General features: G+C 54.9%; 1 protein-coding gene across 2 annotated transcripts in view; it reads right to left on the bottom strand.

Moving 5' to 3' along the window:
• Nucleotides 1-10,862: 10,862 nt before the first annotated feature.
• Nucleotides 10,863-26,182, bottom strand: part of HS1BP3 (HCLS1 binding protein 3) — a 35,445-nt gene continuing 20,125 nt past the window's right edge. Inside the window, exons 5-7 of one of the 2 annotated variants that reach the window (XM_082427472.1) lie at nucleotides 18,763-18,923; nucleotides 17,219-17,354; nucleotides 10,863-13,187 (exon numbers count right to left, since the gene is read on the bottom strand). In XM_082427472.1, coding sequence (XP_082283598.1) covers nucleotides 12,926-13,187; nucleotides 17,219-17,354; nucleotides 18,763-18,923 — 559 coding nt within the window. In that variant the 3' untranslated portion in view covers nucleotides 10,863-12,925. Of the gene's footprint in view, nucleotides 13,188-14,154; nucleotides 16,307-17,218; nucleotides 17,355-18,762; nucleotides 18,924-26,182 lie in introns of those variants that run through there. The other variant, XM_082427473.1, reaches the window with a different exon arrangement.

Below are 26,182 nucleotides of genomic sequence, written 5' to 3'. Positions count from 1 at the left end.
ATAAGACAAGGATGTCTACTCTTGCCACTCTTATTCAACATAGTTTTGAAAGTCCACGGCAATCAGAGAAGAAAAAGAAATAAAAGGAATTCAAATTGGAAAAGAAGAAGTGAAACTGTCACTGTTTGCAGATGACATGATACTATACATAGAAAATCCTAAGGAAGTCACCAGAAAACTACTAGAACTAATCAGTGAATTTGGTAAGGTTGCAGGATACAAAATTAATGCACAGAGATCTCTGGCATTCCTATACACTAGCAATGAAAAATCAGAAAGAGAAATTAAGGAAACAATTCCATTTACCATCGCAACATAAAGAATAAAATACCTAGGAATAAACCTACCTAAGGAGGCAAAAGACTTGTACTCAGAAAACTATAAAACACTGATGAAAGAAATCAAAGATGACATAAACAGATGGAGAAATATACCACGTTCTTGGATTGGAAGAATCAATATTGTGAAAATGAATATACTACCCAAAGCAATCTACAGATTCAATGCAATCCCTATCAAACTACCAGTGACATTCTTCACAGAATTAGAACAAAAAATTTTGCAGTTCTTATAGAAACACAAAAGACCCTGAATAGCCAAAGCAATTTTGAGAAAGAAAAACGGAGCTGGAGCAATCAGGCTCCCTGACTTCAAACTATACTACAAAGCTACAGTAATCAAGAGAGTATGGTGCTGGCACAAAAACAGAAATATAGATCAATGGTACAGGATAGAAAGCCCAGAGATAAACCTATGCACATATGATCATCTAATTTACAACAAAGGAGGCAAGAACATACAGTGGAGAAAAGACAGCCTCTTCAATAAGTGGTGCTGGGAAAACTGGACAGCTACATGTAAAAGAATGAAATTAGAACACTCCCTAACACCATACACAAAAATAAACTCCAAATGGATTAAAGACCTAAATGTAAGACCAAACACTATAAAACTCTTAAAGGAAAACATAGGAAAAACACTCTTTGACATAAACCACAGCAAGATCTTTTTTGACCCACCTCCTAGAGTAATGGAAATAAAAAGAAAAATAAACAAATGGGACTTAATTAAACTTAAAAGCTTTTGCACAGCAAAGTAAACCATAAACAAGATGAAAAGACAACCCTCAGAATGGGTGAAAATATTTACAAATGAAACAATGGACTAAGGATTAATCTCAAAAATATACAAACAGCTCATGGAGCTCAATATCAAAAAAACAAACAATTTAATTAAAAAATGGGCGGAAGACCTAAATAGACAATTCGCCAAAGAAGACATACAGATGGCCAAGAGGCACATGAAAAGATGCTCAACATCACTAATTATTAGAGAAATGCAAATCAAAATTACAATGAGGCCATTCTTACCTCACACCGGTCAGAATGGCCATTATCAAAAAAATCTAGAAACATTATATGCTGGAAAGGGTGTGGTGAAAAGGGAATCCTCCTGCACTGTTGGTGGGAATGTAAACTGATACAGCCACTATGGAGAACAAGATGGAGGTTCCTTAAAAAACTAAAAATAGAACTACCATATAACCCAGCAATCCCACTACTGGGCATATATCCTGAGAAAACCATAATTCAAAAACAGACATGTACCACAATGTTCATTGCAGCTCTATTTACAATAGCCAGGACATGGAAGCAACCTAAATGTCCATCAACAGATGAATGGATAAAGAAGATGTGGCATATATATACAATGGAATATTACTCAGCCATAAAAAGAAACGAAGTTGAGTTATTTGTAGTGAGGTGGATGGACCTATAGTCTGTCATACAGAGTAAAGTAAGTCAGAAAGAGAAAAACAAATACTGTATGCTGATGCATATATACAGAATCTAAAAAAAAAAAAAAAAAGGTACTGATGAACCTAGTGGCAGGGCAGGAATAAAGACGTAGACATAGAGAATGGACTTGAGGACACAGGGCAGGGAGGGGGAAGCTGGGGCGAAGTGAGAGTAGCATCAACATATACACACTACCGAATGTAAAATAGTTAGCTAGTGGGAAGCAGCCGCATAGCACAGGGAGATCAGCTCGGGGCTTTGCGATGACCTAGAGGGGTGGGATAGGGACGGTAGGAGGGAGGCTCAAGAGCAAGGGGATATGGGGATATATGTATGCATAAGGCTGATTCACTTTGTTCTACAACAGAAACTAACACAGTATTGTGAAGCAATTATACTCCAATAAAGATCTATTAAAACACAATTAACTTGAAAAAATTTAGAAAAACCTGCACAGATGAATGTTCATAGAAAAAACAGAAATAATTATCAATGAGCTAAGTCCCTCCAAAGACCAGGCCCAGGAAGGATTACCTCTGAGTGGCAGGTGAAGATGAAGCCCCCGAGGGGGAGGAGGAGGAGGGGAAGGCTAGGGGAGCTGGCTGGAGAGCTTATCTCCCAGCTCTGTCTTTATTATGGTTGGTCTGCTGTCCTGTTCTCCACATGAGCCTGGAGGCCCAGTTCTTGGATTCAGGCTCTGGGATCCCTCCTCTTCCCTCCCTAAACTTGGAACCCTTGAACCTCAGGTTGAAGGGGGTCCTCCTCAAGCCCAGCCCAAAGGCACCAATGTCAAGAGAAAAGTTACTTCAAGAATAGGCAGGTGAATCAGCAGGACTGCTTCTCATTTATTAGCACTAATAACGCTTTAGGCTTAGATTAAGAAGAAATGAGGTGCTGTGTGTAAAACTCCTATCAGGTAACCATGCAGTGTGTCTATTCTCATGTCACCATGGGACAACTCAGAACAACTCCCCCATCTCTGATCAAAGCCTGCAGCCAGATGAGCCCCTGCCCCACACCAGGACCCCGATCTGCTGCTCTAACAGGGCTTCGTGAGCAGTCTTCCGCTCTCTAGCCCTTGAGAACCCTGCAACAGCACTTCCTTATTCCCAGTAAGCAAGGATCTGTGCACTTTCCAACCCAAAGGGAGAGCTGGTGGACAGCTTTGGCAGCACTGAGACGTCAAAGCTGTTCCAGGGGTCCAGGTGGACCACTGGGTCTCCTCCCAGGAAGGCTCGTTCTCTTCAGAGCCCTTGTATCCCAAGCCCCTGGAGCTTGATGAGGCCTTTGGGAACACCCTGGGTGTGTTTTCCCGATCCTGAGGCCCTCAGCCTTGTTCCACGAGGGAAGGGAAGAGGGGATCCATGGATCTGTTGAGGCCATCTCACCTACCCCCAAAAGGTACCACCTTGCAATAAGTCCTCTGCATCTGCCTGCCCAGGACAACGCAGGGCAACGACAGGAAAGAAAAAGGAAAGTTGGAAATCGTGCAGTGGAGGAGAGATAAGTTTTCGATGAACCAAGGCCAGTCAATGCCTGGGGTTTCCAGGACTTGAGGATTTGGACCCCTCATTTCCCCAGAGGACTCTGGGGCAGGTCCTCCTTTTCATCGGGTTCCCCCTGCTCCTTCCCTCTGTTTTGCCCATCTGCTGGACCAGAAACCCCTTCCACCACCAAATGTTTGCCGAGCCCCAGCTGGAGCCCAGGGCACCTGAAGGCTATGGGGGGAGCTCACTGAAAATAGGGCATGGTCTGGTGAGGCAGGGCTGGCCTCCTGGTGTGCTGAGTATCTTCTGGGCTAAGGAACTTCCTCACTGTGGCTCCTTTTTTAAAAATAGATTTTATGTTTGTATGTTATAAAAGCAGCAAACAGTAAAATTGAACAGAAAATGCAGAGTCCCATGTACCTGCTGTCCGCGAACACTCCCAGCTTCCCCCACGATCAACATCCGCCACCAGAAAGCGCATTTGTTATAACTGATGAACCTACACTGATACATCATTATTATCCAAAGTCCATAGTTTACATCAGGGTTCACTCTTGGTGTTGCACATTCCATGGGTTTGGACAAATGTATGATGACATGTATCCACATTATAGAATCATACACAGTATTTTTACTGCCCTAAAAATCTTCTCTGCTCCACTTACTCATCCCCTACCTCCCAGCCCCTGGCAACCAGTGATCCTTTTACTGTCTCTGTAGTTTTGCCTTTTCCAGAATTTCATAAAGTTAGTATCATTGAGTAAGCCATCTTTTCAGGCTGGCTTCCTTTACTTAGCAATATGCATTTCAGGCCATGTTATGGTTTTTTTCGTGGCTTGATAGCTCATATATTTTTAGTGCTGAATAATATTCCATTGTCCGGATGTACCATTGTTTATTCATCCATTCATATCCTGGGGGACATCTTGGTCGCTTCCCAGTTTTGGAAATTATGAATAAAGCTGCTATAAACACCTCTGTGCAGGTTTTTGTGTGGACGTAAGTTGTCAACTCATTTTGGTAAATACTAAGGAGCATGATTGCTGGATTGAATGGTAGAAGTATATTTACTTTTGTACTGTGGTTCCTTTTTCAACAGCTTTATTTAGGTAGAATTTACAATAAAATCTCCCCATTTTAAGGGTAAAGTTCAATGAGTTTTTTTATAGTAATGCTCAAATTTTGGAACATTTCTGTCACCTCAGAAAGTCTCCTCACGTCTCCTTGGAGTCACTCCTCCCTCTCCCCTACCCAGCCCCAGCCCCTGGCAACCGTTGATCTGCTATAGTTTTGCCTTTGCTAGAATTTCATATAAATGGACTCATACAGTATATAGTAACCATGTTTTGAGATCCATCTGTGTCATTATATCTACTAGTAGTCTCCTCCCCATTTGCTGAGTACTGTTGCACCGTATGGACGTAACTGCTGGTCTATCCGTTGCCTAGTTGATGGATATTTGGGTTGTTTCCTTTGGCTGGGGGTGAGGGCTGTTTTGAATAACGTTGCTATGAACATTTGTGTATAAGCCTTTGTGAGCGTGGCTTCTTTTCAAAGCGGGTGCTGGACACCCTCTGCCCCACTGCGGCCCGGAGTGAACAGGGGGTGATGAGAAGCTGGAGCAGGCCCAAGGCAAAAAGAGGAAGGGGCATGAGTGCTGAGGCACCTCACGCCCTCCTCACAGTCCCGTCAGGCCACAAGGCTGCCAGAAAACTCTCCTTGACCTTCCCTTCCCAGCTCCGCCCCGCCAGTTGCTCTGAACAAAAGGTCAGGGGCCGGGAGAGGGAAGCGTGGTGTTTATTTCCTTGTCTCCATGGTGCTGGGAGAGCTGCACCAGGTCTGGAGTGTGGGGGGCTGCTGGGATGAGCTCCCTGGGGCCACAGCCCCACTGGCGTTATTAGGAATATTCAACAGAAGGACATCTTTTTCAGTAGCTTGTTTCCGGCAATTTCCATCTTCCTTAACCTTCCACGGCCCTGGGGCCCCAGACACCAGGCCCCTCAGCGCCAGGGCCCTTTAGTGGGTCTCCGATGGTTTTGCACGTGTCATCTCTCGTGATCCCCACCCCGTGAGGCAGCAGGAGCAGGCTGTGTTCGCTCTCTCTGCACACCTCCGCTCAGAGAGGCCGAGAGGTTGACATAGAGTGACCCACCCTCACACATGACCCCCCCGGCGGCTTCCCTTTCTACCCAAAGGTCTGGCTCTCAGTCTTAGATCAAGAGAGGAATCCTAGAATTCCTCACAGCACAATAAACAACTAACAACTCAATGGAATTTTGATTATTCATATATAATGTGTACCATGTACTGATCAAAGAACTTTACAAATATTAATTTTCTCCCTATAACTACCCTAATGAAGCAGGTACAATTATTATCCTCATTTTATAGGTGAGGAAACTGAGGCACAGAGAGAGTAAGTAACTGGCCTGGAGCCACACAGCGAGGAGGCTGGAGAGCCAGGGGGTGGCCCACCCTTCCAGGCGCTGCCCTCTGCTGCCCAAGGATCTTTTATTTGTTTGTTTCATTTTCCAGTCATTAATTTTCTTAACAGTTTTATTGGGGTAGAATTTAATGGTATAATTTAAAATTCACCCATGTAAAGTGTACAATTAAGTGATTTCAGTAAATTTACAGAATTGTGCAACTATTACAACAAACCAATTTTAGAACATTTCCTCATCCCCTCCCCAGCCCAAAAAAAGATCCTTTGTGTCCATTGGCCACTGTTTCAACCTCCAACCGAAGGCAACTACTAATCTACTTTCTGTCTCTGTAGATTTGTCTTCTGGAAATTTCATATAACTAGAATTACGCAATATGTGGTCTTTTGAGTCTGGCTTCTTTCACTCAGTGTAACGTTTTTGAGGTTGATCCGTGTTGTAGCACGTGTCAGCACGTCGTTCCTTTTTGCTGCTGTATAATATTCCACTGTGTGCCTATTCCGCATTTTATTTATCCAGTCACTAGCTGATGGACTTTGTGGGTGTTTCCACTTTTTGGCCATGGTGAATAAAGCTGCTGTATTTGTGTACAAGTCTTTGCGTGGACATGTTTCCCTTTCTCTTTGGGTACATTCCTAGGAGGGGAAATGTTGGGTTGTATTGTAAATCTATGTTCAGCTTTTTAAAAAACTGCCAAACTTTTTACGCAAGATGCTGCAGCATTTTCCATTCCCATGCCTGTGGCTTATATTATATAGAGAGTGAGGCCAGGCTTCCAATCCTAGGGCCACCCATACAACCAGACCAAGCCTAATTAGAGCCCTCAACTGTCTGGTCAGCAGAAGGAAGCCCTCAGACCAGCACTGGGTTGAGCTGAGCCTCTGCTGCTCCTGATGGTCCGAGAGGCAGGTAGACAAGAAGTTAGCTGTTCTACTTTCTACTCTAAAAATTGCCCTCTGGGACTGAGAGCACTTCTTAGCGGGAAATGAGACAAGTGGCTATTAAACCAAAAGAAAAAAACAGAAACACACAAATGGAGAAGCCAAGAGCAATCTTGCCAAGGGAAGAAAACCAATTTGAGAAGGCCAAGGCCTTGGGAGACCCCTCGGGCGCCTGGGAGTTGGCCCGCAGGTCTCACTCTCTGGAAGCCTTTTCCATCTTCCTCAGGGGCCCAGAGAGAGGATGGTGGGTGTCGGGGGGAGGGCAGACACCTGGGAAAGCCATCAGGCCACTCCTGAGCCAGGGCTCCGAGCAGGAGGCACTGTGGGTCCCCAGAAAGACCTCTAGAGCCCTGCGACCCTCCAGGGAGGGAGTCATAGCCCCCTGTCAGCCAGGACGGCTCTGAGCCCTGCTGAATCTCCATCTTGTGCTACATGTTGCTCTAAAGAGTCATTCTTACTAAGATTTGAAATGAAGCGGTTTCGGCATTTCTGGTGGGAGCTGCAAATGAGAGGAATCTAACCCTGGCACCGGGTAAGTGTCCAACAAAGGTACCTCCCTCCCAGCTCCCTCCCCGACCTGTCCCCTCCTCAGACAGGGTGCGGGGATGACAGGGTATTGCTGAAATACAAGCCCAAGGGGACACCACAGAGGCCATGGCATGGACAGGACAGAATGGCACACTGCCTGCCTCAGCTTACTCCTGAATCGCATCCACTCAGAACACGGGTAATCAGACCTATTTGGAGCCTGCGATTGCTCTGGGGAAGGGTGTATAATGGCCCAGAGGTGTCAGGCCCTGGGGCTCCACCAGTCACATACTCGGTGTGTCCTGCTCCCTCCACTGGACACAAGTAATGTACAAAGTCCCAGGACTGTTGTTAGTGGTGGGGTGATTTTCCCAAATTTTGTATGATAACAAGGCCCCAAGACCACATGGTACCAGATGGCACCCAATAAGCCCGGAAGCTGATACAGGAGATATGAAAGTCATCACGTCTGCACTCGAGTAACTCAGCCTCCTCAAAGGTACCAGACCCTGAGGCACTGAACCGGGTGGAACAGTGTCCCCCCCCAAAATTCTTGTCCACATGGAACCTGTGAATGGGACCTTATTTGGAAATAGGGTCTTTGCAGATGTAATTAAGGGAAAATGAGGTGATACTGGATTCGGGTGGTCCTAATCTAATGACTGGTTTACTTACAAGAACAGGGAAATTTGGACACAGGCACAGAAAAGACACAGAGGAGATGACTGTGTGAAGACAGAGGCAGAGGCTGGAGTGAGGCAGCTACAAGCCAAGGAACTCTCAGGATTGCCAGCAACCACCAGAAGCTGGAAGAAACGAGTAAGGATTCTCCCCAGAGCCTTCAGAGAGAACATGGCCCCGCCAACATCTTGATTTTAGACTTCTGGCCTCCGGAAATGGGAATAAATTCCTGCTGTTTAAAGCCACCCAGTTTGTGGTACTTGCTACAGCTGCCTTAGGAAATGAACACAGTGACTAAGAGCCGGGGTCACGTTGCATGTAACACTGTATGTGCTGGGTGGGGGGGGGGCAGAGGGGGAGGGGCAGAGAGGGCTGCATGGGAGGAGGTGCTTTTCCTAGTTGTGTCTGCTGCTTGGGCAGGAGGCCCAAAGAACAGAACAGAACCTACAGTTCAGCGTGGCTCATGGTAGACCCGGCTTTGATGAGTCATGTGTTATCATCTTTGTGTCCTCCATCGTGCCTAGAACAGGTACTGCACCCAGAGGTGCTCAGGAAACATTCATTGGCCAGGCTGGCCTGGTCTCTCTTGCTCTGTCTCTTGAGCACCAGAGCTGTGCCGCCTACACAGTCCTTGCCACCCGCTGCTTTGCCCTGTATTGTTCATGCACTTTTCTTGCTCCTTGTATGCACTTATTCACCAAACTGATTGATGCCCAAGCACGATGGGGAGCTTCTAGACCAGAAGGGCTGACCTGCATTTTTCACTACGCCTCACCCACCTGATTCCCTGTGTTCCACATGTCACGGTGCCTGCACACAGTAGGTGCCATTAAATGCTTAGTGTTTTTGGATGAGTTCAGCATGTGAGGAAACAGATGGGATTGGCTGGCTGGGCTGGAGAAAGCTATCCCAGCTTTACTAAAAAAGGAATTTAGAGGCTGCTGCTATTTGCTGAATTAGCAGAGAAGCATCGGCACCTCTGAAAGTTGTCAATAGGGATTCCTGCTTACTGGGGCCATGCGCTGAGCCCATAATCTCCGCTCCAGAAGTGCGGCTTTATCCTGAGTGTGACCTGAGAAATGAAATCCCTCGGCTCTCACTGGCGGCCAGAGCCATGTTAAACCAGAACCAGAGGTCAGCCATGAGAGGGATGAGCACGTGTGCTCCAGGTTGTACGCACCATGCTGCACACCTGGGGCCCCTTCACCATGTCGTACATAGCACAATACCTGGAAGTCAATGTCAGTGCCCGGGGCTGCAGGCGAGGCTGGGCTGAAGCTGGCAGCGCCTTCTGACCACGCCTCCTCAGCCTGCCACATCTCACTAGCACGCAGCTTGTCCTGGGCAGGGGTCCCTCTGGGATGAACTGTAGTGACCAGCCCAAGGAAAGTCCTTCAGGCACGAATAGGACGTTACAGCCTACCTGGCCCTTCACATGAACACAGGGAAGTCTCTTCACTCGGCACTGCAGGGTGAGGGGACATCAGATAGCCGAGCTGGACCGGAACCTAGATCCCTCCAGGCCAACGGAGCCTGGTCCTTTGGTCACCTACCCCCAACCGTGAGGCCTCAAGGGAACTGTTTAAGTGATGAGGGTTTGCACTGAATGGCACCATCCACAACTTGACACTGAAAGGTCATCCACTCAAAGGGGCTCTGAGTGTTGAGCACGCCTGCTCTGGGCGGCCTTCAACCCACACAAAGACCCGGCAGCACTGGTCCAGCCAGGGCCACCATCCAAGGGACGTGTTGGTAGCTCTTCTCCCTTCTCCCGTCCGCAGGATATGCTCACCTGGGCAGCTGGTGAGCTGGAGAGCCGAACGTGACTTTCCACGCCAGGTCTCCCCAGAGACAAAGGAAAGCCTAACACCACACGGACTGTATCGACAACACCAAGCTGGCAGCTGGGCATGAGGGCCATAGGGCCCCCAAATCACCTAGACCTCTGTTGCCTCACCTGCATCTGGTGTGAGGGCTTGAGCCTCGGGGCAGCCCCAGAGCACACAGAGGCAGGCTGGGTTCCAGACTTGTGGCACTGATACGGTCACGGGACACCAGGGTGTGGAAGGGTGGGTTCCCCCAGCGGAGCTTGCCTCCCAGCCCGGCCGGGACAGACGCTAGGATGGGGACTTTCCAGGAGAACCGGCTGGAGTTCCGGGCTTCCTGAGAGGAAAACCGGGGGATGGGAGCGGGGCCCCCAGAGCAGCCGGCACATCCTGCCCACGGGGCTCACACAGCTGCAAAACGAACAAACGCTGCCCCCAGTGAACCTCACTTCCCTTCCACGGTGCACTCTCCGCTGCAGGCTTGTGGGCTGCGTGGTCCTTCTCAGAACGACCCAACTGCTTGTCCTTGGGAGCCAAGACCCCCATCTGAGCTTAGCTGTGAGCTCCAAAGCTGAGTGGTAAGGGAGGCCGGCGTGGGCTCGCAGACTGCGCTGCACGGGGCTCCCGGGGACCGATTTCTAGTGCTCTGGGGGATGTCGGCTTGCAGAGCCGTCTGCTAAGAACCTCTGGGTCCTGGGCAGGAAGCAGCATCTCAGAATCTGACCCTGGCAGGAGAGCAGAGGCTAGGACAGGTTTGGATATGGATGGACGGCTTTATTCGGCGGGGCTGTCTTGTGTCAAAGCTGAAAGGACTTCAAGGCCAGTTCAAGCCTAGACCAGTCCCTACCCTGAGGAGACAGAGGTGAGGTCTGGAGAAGGGAAAAGTCCTCTTTCCAAACAGGCCCCGGCTGAGCAGTTACTGACTGATGATGACCCCACGAGGCCGGGGCCTCTGGCCCCTCTGCCTCAGCTCACACAGTGGAATCCTCCCTCTGCCCTCGCCCTGCCCTGTCCAGCAGCAGCCTGGGAGGCCTGGCATACCCCAGGTCCTTCGAGGGAAGCGCCCTTGTTGAGCCCCATCAGCCCGGGGCTGTAAAGACAGTGCCCCACATTGTCCCCCATCAGCCCGGGGTCAGAAAAGGTCGCCACTAACAAATGCGGGAGTGAGCCACTGACACGGACTTTATTGGATGACCGGATGCCACAGATTGGCCGGTGGGGCACAGACCTGCGGCGCCGCGGAGCATCAGTATCTCTGCTGAGGGGTCCGAGTGCCAGGCTGCCAGGGAGGAGGCCGGGCTAGCAGTGGGCGAAGCCACACCGGAGTGGCAGCTTCCACCTGGACCCGCCACCAGAGGACCAGCCCCCCACGGGCACCTGCCAGGTGCACCCTCTCTCCTATGTCGCACGCTGGGGGCGGGAGGAGCCAGGGAGGGAGGGGCCCAGAGGAGGGAACAGGGAGGAGAGAGAGAGGCCACGGCAGCCCATCACCTCACCACCTGCTCCTTCCCTCGGAGGCCTTCCTGCAGTCAGCAAGGGCGCGGACCCCAGCGTGGCGTGCGGGTGTGAAGGCCTGGCAGTGAAAGAGAAGAGGGGCGGCTTGTGCTGGGGGCTGAGGCTGTCCCGAGCCAGCTCAGGGCCCCAGGGAGGCTGCCCGCGGGGCCCAGACAAGGCAGAGGGGGCGGAGGAACTAGGCTCTCAGTCCCCGGAGCCGCCTATTTCCTCTCACGCTGGCACCAGTGGAGGGGAAGGGGGACGGCCTTTTAGGGACTGGACAGCTGACGAGGTGCGTGAGACGCGGGACAGGCCAGACTGACCGCTCCTGCCCGCCCTGCAGGTCCTGGCACTGGGCAGCGGGTGCTAGAGACTCTGAGGGCAGCAAACACCGGCCTGGCTCAGGCAGAATCCCTGAGGGACCAGGGTTGGCTCCTGGCCCCGACTGGGAACGGCCTGGGGTCCTAATCCCAAATCCTCCTTCCAATCCTCTCTGTCAAGCAGCACAACCCAAGGGACAACAGCGGTTGCATTTTCTTAAAAACCTGTGTTTCCTTAAAAGCTAATTCTGAACATGAAGACTGCATCAAAAACAAAAAAAAAAAAAAGAGGCATTCTTTGCTCCATTAAACATCACTCATTCACTGAGTTTCCTGAGCACTGCACCATGCTCAGACCCGCCTGCCGGGGCAAGGGGGTTGGGGAGAAGTCTAAGGCACTGGCCCTGCCCGGCACAGGGCTCCTTCTCCCGGGAAGGAGGCTCCCACTGGGGGAAGGCCAGTGAGCAAATCCAGACCCTGAGGACAGGGAAGACCTGGCAGCATCCACCGCTGGACAGACGGGGCCCTTCAAGCAGCGGCTGAAGAGCATCCAGCGCAGGCCTGCCGTGAGAAGGACGGGCACCTCAGCCACAGGTGTCCCTGAAGGATGCAGGGACAAATGTGCTCAAAGCTGCAATGGTGGACATTGGCCCTATGGCCAGAGGCCCAAGGAGGCCATGGTCTGGCCAGGCCTTCCCTAGGAAAGGAAGAGACAGGAAGACATGGGGATTGTCAGGCCATCTACACACCAGAGGCAGGGCTGGGCCTGACGTCTCCCTTGAGCTTCGACACTTGGGAAGGCACCGTGCTTAGCACCTGGTAACCCGAGGTGGCTCGGCCACGCCACCTAGCCAGGCTCTCCTAGGCACCCACTCAGCATCCCTCTCCTGGGGACCCTCCCAGGGCCTGCAAGCCTCCAGGAGCCATGGTGACTAGAGACTCCAGACTGGCTTGGCATGGAGACCCCCACCCAAACCCCAAGTTGGCCAGGCCCTCCTTCCCATGCTGGGGCTGGCAGAGCCGGTGGGCCCAAGTGGGCACAAAGTTTCCCACCCCGAGTGGAGCCTCCCTGGCCCCCCACGCTCCCAGTCTCATGACATCCTGGGGGCTGGGCTCCTGGTTAGCAAGGCATCCCCACATGCTCTCCCCTCCACATCCACATGGCTGAGACAATTTAGGCTCCAATTCCTATAGTGACCTTGCTCTCTGCATCTTGCAGGATTCCATGAACCCACAGGCCTGAGAAAAAGGAAGAAGGCAGTACAAGGGTCCTATGACCCAGGCTTCCACCCTCCCTCCCTTGGGAATAGAGGTTCTGGCCCCACAGGTCCAAATCTGCACCTCATTACGTGCCCCTCCACAGGAGAGTCCGCTGGCTCAGGAACAGCACAGGGCTTGGGGGTGGTCAGAAGAGGCTGGGGGCAGCCTGGCCAGGCGCGTCGTGGTCCCGGATGTACTGTAAGATGTCCGTCTCGTCCATGGCTTGGATCTGCTGCTGCTTCTGCTGCCTGGCCAAAGCCTCAGATGAACCCGCTCTGGGGGGAACAGCTGGTTTTCTGAGTAGCGCTGGCTTAGCTGCCACTGGAGGCTTGGGCTTGGGCTGGGGCTGAAGCTGGGGTTTGGACTCAGCCCCCAGGTTCAGAATCTGGTCCAAGTCCTCTTCGACTCTAGAGAACCAGAGGGAGAAGCCCTGAGCACAATCTCCTGCAAAAGGGACAAGGTGCCCCCTGCCAAGGCCGGCACACCTGCAGGGCACTGGGCTCAGTCTCCCCGCCTCCCAGCCTCGCCCTTCCACCCATCCGCCCCCGGGGAGGAACTGAGGGGCAGGGCTCTCCTTCCCTGCAACCCCGCAGCCCAGCGGGAGCAGAGCCGGCCCCTTGGCAGCCTCTGCAGGACTGCTTTTCGGGTGACCCCACTCCAGACAAGCTGGCTCCTTTAGGTGACTTTTCCTTCAACCCTTCAAGAAATAACAGTAACAGCTGCCACATACGGAGCTCCTGCTCTGGGCCACGCACTTTAGACCCATTGTCTTTTTCTATCCTCAACAACCCTTGGGGAGGTATAGCGCAATCTTCACCCTGCAGATGCAGACGCTCAAGTTCTGGAGGCCGAGCCACCTGCCTGAGGTGAAAGCATGTGGCCGGCCTCAGTTGGAACCAGTAAGTCTGACTTGAGACGCTGGGCTCTCATCCAGGCCAAGTTCAGCCAGAGAAAGAATGAATGAGGGGCTCTAAGCCATCGTGGGGTGGGGTCTGCCGGCCCACGGTGTCCCCTGGTGGGCCACCCGGGCGTTCGTTAGACACGGCCCACCGAGGGCTGAAGCCGGCCTCGGCCATCACCCACCAACACTCCGCCACGCCCCGGACCTGACAGCCTGTTGGTGGAACTGAAGGGCGCAGCAGTGTGATGGTCACAAAGGACCAGCCCAAGTCCTGAATAGCAGGAAAGAAAGGCAGCCCCGCTCTGCCCTCTGCCCGAGGGAGCTCTTGCTGCCAGCTCCTTGTGCAAGGACTCAACTCCTGAAGACCAGATGCACAGTGAAAAGACCCATTCAACCCATCCACCGACCCGCCCACCCAATCAACGTTGGGCTGGGTACCTACCACGGCTGGCCTTTTCCACATCCGTTAATTCATTTAGTAATCACAAGACACTGTCTGGTAGCAGATGTTAGCTCCATTTTACAGATGTGAAAACTGGGGCACAGAAAGATGAAGGGCCTGGCCTGGGGCCCACAGCTAGCTGGGGACAGGGGAAGGAGGGCAAAGGTGCTGCAGGCAGAAGACCGGGGGGCCTCGCGCAGGCCACTTGGCCTCTCCAAGCTTTGGCTTCCCGTCTGCCAAATGGGAACAGCAGTATCACCCCACAGGGTTACAACCCCGCGTACAAAGACACGCAGTGCGGCAGGCGGAGTGTGGTTCCCTGCCTCATCCTGCTACTCCTTCAGTGGCCTCAGCCCACCCCACCTGCCTGGTCCTCCGTCTCCCTATCTGTGAACGGGCTCCAGCTCAGACAGCAGCACGGCTGAGTAAAGGCAGGAGCAGAGGGGAGGCACCTCTGGCCAGAACAACTCCCGGCACCACAGGGCCTGGCAGAGGTCTACATGAGGGTGGAGGTGCCCTTCCCGGGAAGGGCTGCCTGCCAGGTAGCAGCTACTGAAGGGGCAGTGGGTCACCCTGCCTGCTTCCTGGGTCAGCCTCCTGTGATGGGGCACAGACCCCAAGGGGAGAATTCAGAGCCTCCCACAGATGGCAGAGAAGTGAGCAAAAGGTGTCCCTCCAGACGCGGAGGGACTGGCCCAAGCCAGGCCTGGAAAGAGTGAGTTCCAGGCAACCCCAGGAGGCAGCACCCCGGGACAGGCTGCTCCTGGCAAGTTCAGCTCAGCTGTGTCCCCGCTCCCCCCAAGTGGCTGCCCTTCCTCGAGCCCCCCTGGGGCAGGTGCTGGCTTGTCCTGCATCCTCCACTGGAGGCTGGGTACCCAGGAAAAGCTCTGAGGGACTGAATTATCCTCAAACAGGGGCCCTTAGGGAAATAAAGCAGCAGCTAAAAGCTTGTGTCGGAGTTCAGGATTTATACTGCTTGGCAAAGCAATGACTCTTTGGAGCTAATCAGGAGCTGGATTTGCTCTGAGGTGGAAGGTGGGGCAGTCACACCCAGGATACAGGTGGCCACACAGCATCTCTTGCCAAGCACCCTATTTCCAACTGGGCTCCCTGAGTCACGGGTAAAAACAGATCCCACTGACACAAGGTCCAGCTCCCCTCTCTTCCAGGCCCTGCACGTGTAAGATCAACCACCGAGGGGCTGGAGGGAGGTCTGAAGATCCCAGGTCCACTCCTCTTCCCCAGGTCCCTGCAGAACTTGACTAAAGACCAAAACTGGGGCCCCAGAGCAAGAGGGAACGGGGGCTTCTCAGACTCCAAACCCGGCTCAAATGCCCCTCCATGCTGCCTCAGGATGGCGGATGGCAGATGCCAGTGATGGAATGAAGGGGTGATGAAAGCACTGATGGATGAATGAATATTAGAAAGTTTATCATAAGGAAACCCGATTACCGCCTGGATAGTCCCAGGACACGCACAAAGAAAAATAAAATACGGTTCCTGCTCTCAAGAGGGTAATTCTTTCTTTACCAGATGTCTGGTAGAGCAAAGGCAGGGTCGCAGGACTCACATTCTCTAAGGCAGTGACTCCCAGGGAGCCCTGTGGAATGTAGGAGGCCTTTCAAAGCAAAGGGTCCCGGGGACCAACTGGAACGTGAAATGCTGCGTAGCATTCCCCTTGAGCCACGCGTGCCCACACACTAAAGGCTTGGGAAGTCCTGCTTAACCCGGACATCTGGCCACAGAAAGCCTTTGAAGGTAACACCTTTCAAACCCCCCAAACCGGTGTTCCGCAGGACATGGGCTGGAAAGTGCCGGTGTAACGGATTTAATATAAACGATGCCCAAAGGTCCCACTGGTTCTGCCCCGCTAGGACATGCTGAGTCCTGGAAATGGCAGAGGCTCCCCGGGGTGGACCTGCTTCCCTGGGCCTCAGTGTCACCCCGAAGCACATAACAACAGTCCCAGCTTCTCCCAGGGAGTACTGCTGCCTGGATGTCAGCGGTGAGGACACAGGGTGAGCGTGAACAGCTGCAAGGGGCTGCGGGGAGATGTAATGACAAGGAGCCGCCGCCGTGACTCAGGCTCGGCGGGCACTCGGAAGGCTAACAGCCTGCGGCTGCTAACGAGGGGGGGTGGTGACAGCCTCTGGGATCGCATGTCCAGCGCCACGTAACTGTTCCTGGAAAGACAGAGCTCAGAGTCCCGCAGACGGCCAGGCTCGGCCTGCCTCCTGGGGACACGGATGACGCGATGCAGGGACGCACAGCGTGCTGAGGAAGCAGCGGCACGAGCAGAAGCCCAGGGAGAGCCTGCCGGCCCCGGGGTGGGAGGCGCAGCTGCCAGCCTCCCCTCCTCCAAGCGCTCAGAGTCCTGGAAGGGTGGGAGGACGGGACACAGGCAGGCTGACCTGGGTCCCAATCCCCGCCTGTCACCTGGGCGCTGGGGCCTTGGGCCAGTTACCTCTCCCACCCTCTATTTTCCGTAAAAAGGAGAAAATAGCACCTACGTGGAGGGTGAGGGTGGGAGGCAGTGCTGCTGTGAGGATTAAATAAGATAACACGTAAAGAGCCCAGCATACTGCCTGACACACGGCACACACCTCGCGGCGGTCAGGTGTGCACATGTCCTGTCAGTCGACCTCCACATAGCAGACTACGCCTCATTCTCCCCTCCATGAGGCCTGCCGATGGGGACCTGCCACTGCCCAGAACATCTGCACTTTGCTCCCCCCACGTGAGCTGCGTGCTACCAAGAGTCAGTTTTATATATCTGTTCCCAAACCTGTTTATGCCAGTTACACTTGCTCGTGCAATTACATAACTTATTCTTTATACACACTATTTGTATACATGAAGTCCTGTCTTCCTAGAACCTGCTGAGCTGCTGACAGCCCCCCACCCCACCCTTCCATCGCACCCCATCTGCTGCCTCCTGGTCAGCTCCCACCTACACGCTCCTGCCTCTGAGCGGTCAGCATTCCCTCCCTCGGAGCCCAAGGAAGGTGAAGTGCCCCCAGACAGACTGGGTGGGTCCCTGGCTCTGTCCAGGCCACTCTCAGACCTGGTGAAGCAGCCCTGGGGACAGCTGGTACCTGGACAGCTCCTTGGAGGCCTCCCTGCAGCCTGGGCGGGACGTGGGTCCTCCACTCTCGGGGGCAGCTGGCAGCAGTAAGGGGTCACCCAGGGGCACGGCTCCGCCGAGGTCAGGATCGTCAAACAGTTTCAGGGCTGCGGAGGAGGCAGCAGCAGAGGGGTCAGAAGAAGTCCTAGCCTGTCCTCGGCTGCCTGCGAGGTGCAGGGTGGAGAGAGTCTGGCCCAACCTCCTGCCACAGCCAGCAGAGAGGGAGCAATATTGTCACTTCGGTCTGCAAGGCAGATTGCGGAAGTACCAGAGGAATGGGGCCACATGGGGCAAGAAACAGGTGCTCACGGGGGCCTGCAGCCCTGGCCCCGTCTCCCTCCACGCTGGGCCAGAGCCACCTGATGGCACCCCTCCTGGTGCGGCCTCCCCACTGCTTTCAGGAGGAAACAGCCTCTTCAGCTCACACCCCAGGCTCCCCGTGGCCCCGGCCAGTTGGATCTCTTAGCTCAGCCCCCAGGGCTGCACCCCAGTCTTCCTACAAGCGCTCACGGAGCGCCAACCACCGGCCCGGGGCTGCCAGCTGTGGGATGCAGTGGTGAGCAGACGCGGCTCTGACCACAGCCTCTGCCTGCGAGGAGCCGGGGTCTACTCCCCACCCTCTCCCCACCTCCCCTGCTCAACGCTGCCCTTTGTGAAAGGTAACTGCAGCTTCTTCGCCTGGAACATGCTTTGTCAGCAGCCCTGGCAAACTCCGCTGACCTTTCAGGATCCAGCTGAGGTACAGTTCCTCCGCCTGACCCTCACCCAGGAAGCCTTCCCTGGGGTCCCCAAGGCACGGACGTCCTGCTCAGACCTGTTACAGGCCCAGGCCAGCCTCTAATGGTCAGGACATGTCCTGTCTCCCTCAGGGAGGCCCTGAGGCCAGAACTGTGATTCACTCATCCAGGTGTTCTCGGGCCCAGCACAGTGCCTGGCCGTCAGCGGGCGCCTGGTGCCGGCTGAATTAATGGGTGCCATCAGTTCCCTACCCTGGATGCAGAGCCGGGCGGGGGTAGGAAGGGTCAGAACAGGGGCGGGTGTGGAAGTCCCAAGGCTGCTCAGCTTCCCTGTTCCAGATCTGCGCTGGACCCTCCCTCGGGGTCTCTGCAGGGGACACAGAGCCTCTTGTTAGACTCTAAGTCATGCAGAGCCCCAGCAGGTCGGGGGCAGGCCAGCGTCCACTCTCCACCTGGTGCCCACATCTGGCTGCAGAGGTAACAGAGGTACTTCTACACCAGTCACAACCCACACTTTTCAAAGCAGCAAAGAAAACTACTCTTTGCTTCTGAGGGATGATTAGAATAAACATACAGCCCTGGAATGTTCCAGGCTATGGGGACACAAGGTGTGAGACTAGATTTCTCCAGCAGAAAATCTCCACTGACTGCATGTGCATCGTGTTAACACACGAGCCGTCCTGCTCATGTGTGGTGGGACCAAAGCCGCTCGCAGAGGTTGGCTGGGTCACCCGGGAGACAGCGAGAGTGAAAGGAACACCCCCGGGGCTCTACTTACAGTCCCTGGGGGGTGCGTCCTCTGCGGGGCTCCGGGGAGAGGGCTTCCTGCCCGGGCCAAAGAGCCCCTCGTCGGGGTCCACCTCCTCATCAAAGATGGAGAGACGGGGCAAGGGTTTGGGCTTCACGGCCACTTCCGGGCGTTTCTTGGGCTTCTTGGAGCTGGGGAATCACAGACAGAATTCGAGGTTAGTACCTCTCAAAAGAGCCCTGCTGGCCAGCCCGGGTGGCCTGGTCAGACCCACACAGGCACTGGGCAGGCTCGAGCTTGTGTCGCGAAGGAACTTTCCAAGGAGTTGACAGTGAGGCGGTGACATGCTGCCATGGAAGCAGCGCAGCCCTGCGCCCAGGGAACGGCCGCTGCGGGATGTGTGGGAAGAGCAGGAGGCTGTCTGCACGACACAGCTGACTGCAGACAACTCCAGCCCTGAAGGGCCGCAGGACGGGTCACAGGGCACAGGACATGCCCTCCTTCCGGAGCTGCGAGGCCACACCACCTCAGCACCCCGGGGGCCGGGATCCGAGAGCCACCGCACAGCCGCTCGGACACAGGGATGGATGCACATGAGGCTGCAAACCTCAGGGCCTGGACCCAGGGGAGAACAGAAGGCGGCCTTGGTCAATGCTCCCTTGTTTCCCCACACACATCCCCCCTTCCCTTGAGCGGTCTAACCTCCGTCGTTCCAGAAAACACTTCAGTCCCACTGAGCAAACCTCACCTCCTTCAGGAAACCCCTCTGGCTACTCAGAGCCCCAATCGCCTCTGCACCCCTCGGGTCCCTTTACGTCTCATTCATCGACTGGCCAAGGTCCTGCTTTGGCCCAGACACTGCTGCGGGAAACCAGGAGGGGACTCGAGGAAGCTTCTGGGCCCCGGGAGGGCTTTATTTCCTGATCCGGGTGGTGGTTACACAGCGGACATGTCAGCCTTCAGGGACCTGAAGACTGCCGATCTACACACGTCACTGGAAGTTATAGCGCCAGTAAATAAACAAACTTGGTTTTATTTTAACAAGGTGATCCAACCCCTGCTGGTGGTGCCTAGATTAGCCATTTTAAGGTTACTGCAAACAACAGAAATAAGCTTTTAACTGGAAGTGGGATTTCCGTGCGCCTGTCTGCCTGGAGGGCCATTCCACTGGACAGAAGTCACCAACTGAGCTCATGCTGGCGATACTATGCAGTTAAACTGCGCTGATACCACCGTAAACAATGCACAGATTAACCAGCAGCAGATAAAAATAGCAGCAGGGCGGCCCTGGGTGTAGGAGGGCAGGGCGCTCAGAGGTGGCCGTTCCCACGGTCTGGATTTAGATGTCTGCTAGAATCTCAGCCTCCCGGTGGAGGTGGCGAGACGCTAGGAAAGGTGAGGCTGCACCTGCTGGAAGGCCGCGGGACCAACACTCCTCGGCGCTCAGGGCCGAGGCCCCAGCGGGAAGATCTCTCTCAGGAGACGGGGAAACGGTGGTTCAAGAAGCTGGGTGTCTGCTCAAGGCCACACGGCAGGCAGGGCCAGGGACTCAATGGCCACACCCCAGTCCCTGCACTTTTGTCCATCTTGGGCACAAGCCAGATGGGCTCAGGCCACAGGCCACCAGGGCCACACCTCCGCTGTGGTGCCATCCCCAGGCCCTGCCTGTGGTGCTGGGCAAGGTGAAGGGAGCCTGGGCTTCTCCAGAAACTTCATCTGTGCTTCCTCACACATCTTAAGGAGTCAGAGGGTCCTGCTCTTCCTGGGATGTCTTCCCCTTCTGCTTCACAGACCAGGCAGAGCCGGTGCCGCTCTAATGAGCCCTAGTAAGTGGGTACCGACGAGGCCCTGGCCTTCGGGGCAGGCCAGCTGGAGACGGCCACAGCCAGCCGAGACCCGCTGAATGAGAACCCCAGCGGCAGGCCCCGGGAGCTGCTGTGTCCCTGTGGACTCTGATGGCCAGCCGTGTTCGGGAGCCACTGGACCAGCCGGGGGCCTGCGGGCTCTGTCCCACGGCTGTCCCTCAATTACCCGTCGCAGCCGCCCTTTGCTTGGCTCTGCTCCTGCACCCGGCAGGGGCTGCAGCAGTGAAGGGCAGGGAGCCCCCAGCAGGGAGCTCGCAGCCCACGTCCGCAGGTCCACCCTGCTCGGAACCGGAACCGGCAGCTCTGAAACCACTCGTGGGGAAGGCACGCACACATCCTCCCCAGCAGACTGGCCCCCTGGGGCAGAGGCTGGGGGCTTCCCACCGACCAGAAATCAGAGGGAGCACAGAGAGAAGGGAGGGTCTGAAGAACAAAGGAAGTGAACGGACAGACGTGATTAATTATCTCTGGAGAAGCCAGGCAGAGATTTCAATGATTTCCCTTCTTGCACCTACTTCTGGTTCGGAGAGCACAAATTAGGCCTGGCTTTCCTGCTATGTGAGTTTTCCTCTCAAATCGGATGAATGTTCCTGTTTTTCTCCGTGGAGACATTTGTTATCTTCTGTGTCTTGAACTGAAATAAAGAGACTCTACAGCACATGGGGCTGCTCAGTCAGGCACCATCTGAACCCCACCCCGTTCCTCCCGGGCCATCCCCTGTCTCCCCGACTACCCCCGACCCGTCTCCAGGGGAGACAAAGAACAAGAAGAAACATGGAGCTTTGATGGCTGAAAGCCCCAGGGTCCTGTCCTGGTTAGCCCCAAATTCTGTCTCTGGGGACTCAGTAGTGTGCCTGGTCCAGAGCAGACGCTCAGTAAATATTAGACAAAAGAACAGATGGATGGAGGGGTGGTGGAAGGATGGACAGACAGACGAACGGATAGATGGACGAACAGGGTGACAGTACATCTCTAATCCAGACTTACTTCTACCTCCTCCCCCCAGGGAGGGGGGAAAGGGAGTGAAGAGAGAGGGCGGCCAGCATCGTCTCAGACACAGGCCTTCCACCCCATGGCTCCTGCTCCAGGGATCTCGCAGGCACCCGAGCTGGTCTCTCCAGCAGCCCCTCGGCCCTCCCGTAAGAAAAGCTCATCCTTTCACTCGGAGTGACTTCTATGACCCAGCGCTTGGGAAGTACCTCCCACGGGCAAGAACCTGTGCTGGGTGATGAGGGCACAGAGGTGAGGAAGACCTGGCACTGTCCCCAGAAGCTCACAGCCGAGCAGGGTCACAGACATACACCCGTCATCACCACACAGGGCAATCATTCCGTGATAGCCGGAGCCCAGAGGAAGGAGCCAACCCAGCCCGAGGGCTTCCTAGGGGAGGTGGCGTAGAGGTGGGCAGTGACCTGGGGGGCTGAGGGCAGAAGACTGACACAGGCAGAGAGACCCTCAATCTGTGAGGGGCTGCGGAACTGGGCACCACCGGGAACCCAGTGCCCCGTGGAAGCTTTGCTCCTGGGCCATGGAGGAGCGACCAGGGCCCGGACTAGGGAAAATGAGAGCAGGGAGGCCGTTAGAAGGCAAAGTGCTGATAAACATGGACTGCTGAAGTGACCCGTGGGCAGAAGGGACAAGTTTAGGATGGTGCCAGATTCTGACTCAGGGACAGGACAGGCATTTCAATGTCAGGTGAGTCACTCAGACTCCAAGCCCGTTCCCTCCCCTCCCTCACACGTCGCGTGAACGTGGACTCAGATTGCACACACGGCTACGGTCCTGGCGCCCCCTCTGCACCCCCTCAGCTCCTTTCCACCCGCATCCACCCGGCTGCCCGCAGGACACACCACCCAGCTCTGCTGTGCCCGCCACCAGCACACCCTCTGCACGGAGCCATAAAGGATGCCCCCCTTCTCCCTCCTCCAAAGGAAGGCTGGTACGATCAGACTCCTGTCACCAGGGATGGGGCAACTGAGCATCAAACAGTGGGGTCTGCAATGGACGGAACCGCAGCTCCCGACCTTGTGCGGGTTCCCGCACAGCACGGGTTACAGGAGGTCGCGGTGGGGGGGGCAGTGGGGGGAGGTCTCTGGACGGGTGCAGGCACATGGAACCGTGCTCCTGCAGTACACACGCGTGTGCACGCACAGACGCCAGCTTTCCTGCTGTGTGTGCCTGATAGAAGACAGATGTCGGGGCCAGGCCACATTGTGCAGGCGGGCGGGGAGCGCGCATGAGTGAGAGGCGGCAGGTGCCACAGCTGACAGCTCTGATAGGCCAAGGAGCGGCCCTGCTCCACGGGGCTCAGGCGGCTCTGGTGACAGGGATTGACACGAGAACGTCCTCCCCTCCGGCCACCCAGGGGGCTTGTGTCAGTGTTCCCGGATGCACCTGCCCCTGTGACAGGTCCCCGATGGGGACCAAGGGCCCAGGTCCTGAGTGCACTTGAGCTGCAGACGCATCTCCTAGACTAACCAGAAGACGGTGGATCCTTCTGAAGCCAAGACTCACAGACAACATGACTGTTACCTTCAAAGCCAGGGTGATACTAAACCAGACACGGAAATCAACTCTTTTCCAAGCATGTAACGTTCCTGCTTCAAAATAAAGCACTTTTCATTTTTTAATCTTAAATTCACTTTTTTTTTTTCCATTAGCGAAAATTCTCAGAGTGCCAATAAATGAACTTGTGACATTCATTCCAGGACAATGTGATTTGCAGCAGCACTAGGCAACAGGCTTCCACCGCGACCCGATCACAAGAGCCACGCAAATCACGGAGGAGAGGCGTTCACCCTGTGGGCCCACACCAGCCTCGCTGGGCCAGGGGATTCAGGGAAGCACGGGAGGAAGGATGAGCAGGGTTGGGAAAGCTGTGCTCCAGGCAGAGAGAAGACCCCTGTGAAAACACTGAGGTGGGAAGGGCTTGGTATGTTCAAGTGCCCAACAACTGGACGGCAGGTGCATGGAGGGAGGAGGGGGAGGGTCTGAGGGGAAGTTGGGCCACATCCCGCAGGGCCAGGGATGGGGGGATTCTGACCGGTCTCAGGGAGGACCCCCTGGAGGGGGATGCAGGAGAATCTGTGTACGACCCCAGGCCAGTCATTTCACTCTCTGAGTGTCTCCTTATCTGTTCAGTGGGAATAAGGAATGATCTGGAAGCTGCAAAGTGGAGCCCGTATGCTGCTGAGGTGGGCAAAGCAGAGGCCTGTGATCACAGGTGCTGCTTGAGGATGTCTAGCTCACATTGTGTTTCGATCCAACTGACTTCGTTCTGGGCTGTAAACAGTAAACTGGCCAGTCCAGGTAGCTGCCTCGGATGCCCATCATTTGCCGCTTTCCCAGAGTCACACTCTTGACAGCCCCAGCCTGACTCTCCAGGCCGCTGAGCCCCCCCAACCCACCCACCCCGAGGGACCAGGACCTCAGGGACCTCTCTCTCTTCTCACCTTCTGGGGGATGACATTTCTCCTTCTCTGCACAGGGGCGGCCAAACGCTGCCCCTCACCTACCATGGCAGCAGCACCAAGAAACCAGGGCGGCCCGGCTGAAGGGGCTCTGCCACCCGTGGCTTGAAAACAAAGCTCCCAACCCTGATCACACCCACAGCGGCCCCAACAGACCGTATGAACAAACAGGCAACCGCCAAGCCAGATATAAACAGAACCCACAACCTGCAGCCACCGGCCCAGGAAGCCGCACCGCAGTCTCTGCAGCTATGGCCCCAGTGGCCAGGCCTTGATCGGTAACTGCCAGCTTCCCTAGTCTTTACCCTGCTTCCCACTTATTAGGCCCAGCGACAGAGGCAAACATGCTCCCCCAACCAAACACACAGGCTGCAGGCCGCCCCACTTCTGGTTAGGCCTCTGGCTTTCGCGTGCCAATAGTCTCCAGTCAGGCAGACCCGAGCCTTCCCCTTTTGCCACCAGAAATCTTTCCTGCTCCCCGCCTGCCTGTGAGTCTCTGCCCAAACGCTGGTGATGGTGGCTGAGCCCCCCTGCTACGGCCTGCTCTGAATAAGTGGCCTTTGCGTGTTCTCATCTGGGTGGTTTTCGTTTATTCCAATACCCCCAACGATACTCCAAACGCTGACATGACCAGTGGACGCTGGCGGTCCTTGCAGTGGAAAACACCCGTCCCCTACATCACCCGCCATGGAGAGCAAATGGACCAGGGCTGTGAAGTGGGCACCCGGCACAGGTGGGGTCTCGGTCTGGGGGTGATGGGGTAAGTCCTGGGCCAGTAGTCAAGAGGACGCAGCTCCTGCTTGGACCACGCCCCAGACTGTGTGATCTTGGAAAGGCTCCTCAATTATAACCACAAAGACGCTGGAGGTGAGGTAAAGGCCTTTGTGTGCACAACACACGATGCTGATATTTGCATGACAACAGGAAATGGAAAAGCTGCCTTTTCCATTTCAATTGTGTACTTTAAACACCCAAAGGCTTTTTCAGAGCAAAGTAAACCTGAAATAGTGATAATATCATACAAAGGAAATTTCCTGTACTTCATCCCATTTTACCCTTACAATCACTGGGCCTGGACTTTAATTTACAAAGAGAGAAACTGTGGCTTTTGAGAAGTTCAGCAACCCACCCAGGGCCCACCAGCTGCTAAGTGGCAGAGCTGGGACTTGAACCTGGGACAGTCAGCCGCTAAACCTGCTCTGGGGTGACCACACATCTTAGGTTTTCCTGCTTTTCCATCCAGTGGCTTTCAAACCACGCTCAGGCACCCTGACCTTCTGCAAAGCTGCCCAGGGCCGCCACAGAGGTGGGCTGAGGCTGAGGGGCAGAGATCCAGTCCCCACTCCTGTCCCAACTGGGCCAATTTTACTTCTGTCTGTTTTATATATCAGGGTCCTGTATGAGATTTCTCCAGAACCAAAGCGTCTTGTTACTCAATTAGAAAAGTGGAAGGCACTGTTCCACGTGTTCGTCCCCGACAGTTCTATTCACTCAGGACAGACTCTGGGCACTGCCGTGGATGGGGAAACCCATGCCTGTGGGGAGCTGCTGTGGTCACCCCCAACGGCAGCAGATGCTGCAATCACCGTGACAGCTCTAGGGTGAGACGAGGGGGCCCACCGTGCCCCCTGCATGCTCCTTGTTTGGACCCAGGACGGGCCGAGGCTAAGTGCTGTGCGTGGAGGTACAGCGCGAGGCTGCCAGCCCTGGCTCACAGCCCCAGGAGCGATCAGGAAGAACGGCCCTCCAGCAGGAGACGAGAGAGGGAGACCCGAGAGACAGTGGTGGGCCGGGGGCTGAGAGTAACAGGAAAGGCCCCCCTGAGCCCGCCTACTGGAACCCCTGCGAGCGGCAGAGCCTGGCGGCTGGTGGACCTGCTCTCTGCGTCACTGCCCTCCTGCTTCTCCGAGACTTCTGTGGAGCTCGATTCTGGGGGCTCCTCAAACATGAATTTGCCTGTGGAGCGCGCCAAGAGCTCGTTAAAACACAGGTTCTTGGGCCCCACCCAGGTTCGAGGGGGCCTGAGGTAGAATCTGCATTTCTAACCAGCTCCAGGTGGTGCAGAATTCCCGGCCGGGCTCTGCTATCCTAGGCGGGGGCTGGAACACTAAAGGG

Source organism: Balaenoptera physalus (assembly GCF_965194825.1).
Source record: "Balaenoptera physalus genome assembly, chromosome: 15".
In the NCBI taxonomy this organism is placed as follows: Eukaryota; Metazoa; Chordata; class Mammalia; order Artiodactyla; family Balaenopteridae; genus Balaenoptera; species Balaenoptera physalus.
Note: the sequence above shows the minus strand (reverse complement) of the source record. Positions and strands in the feature narration are given on the sequence as shown.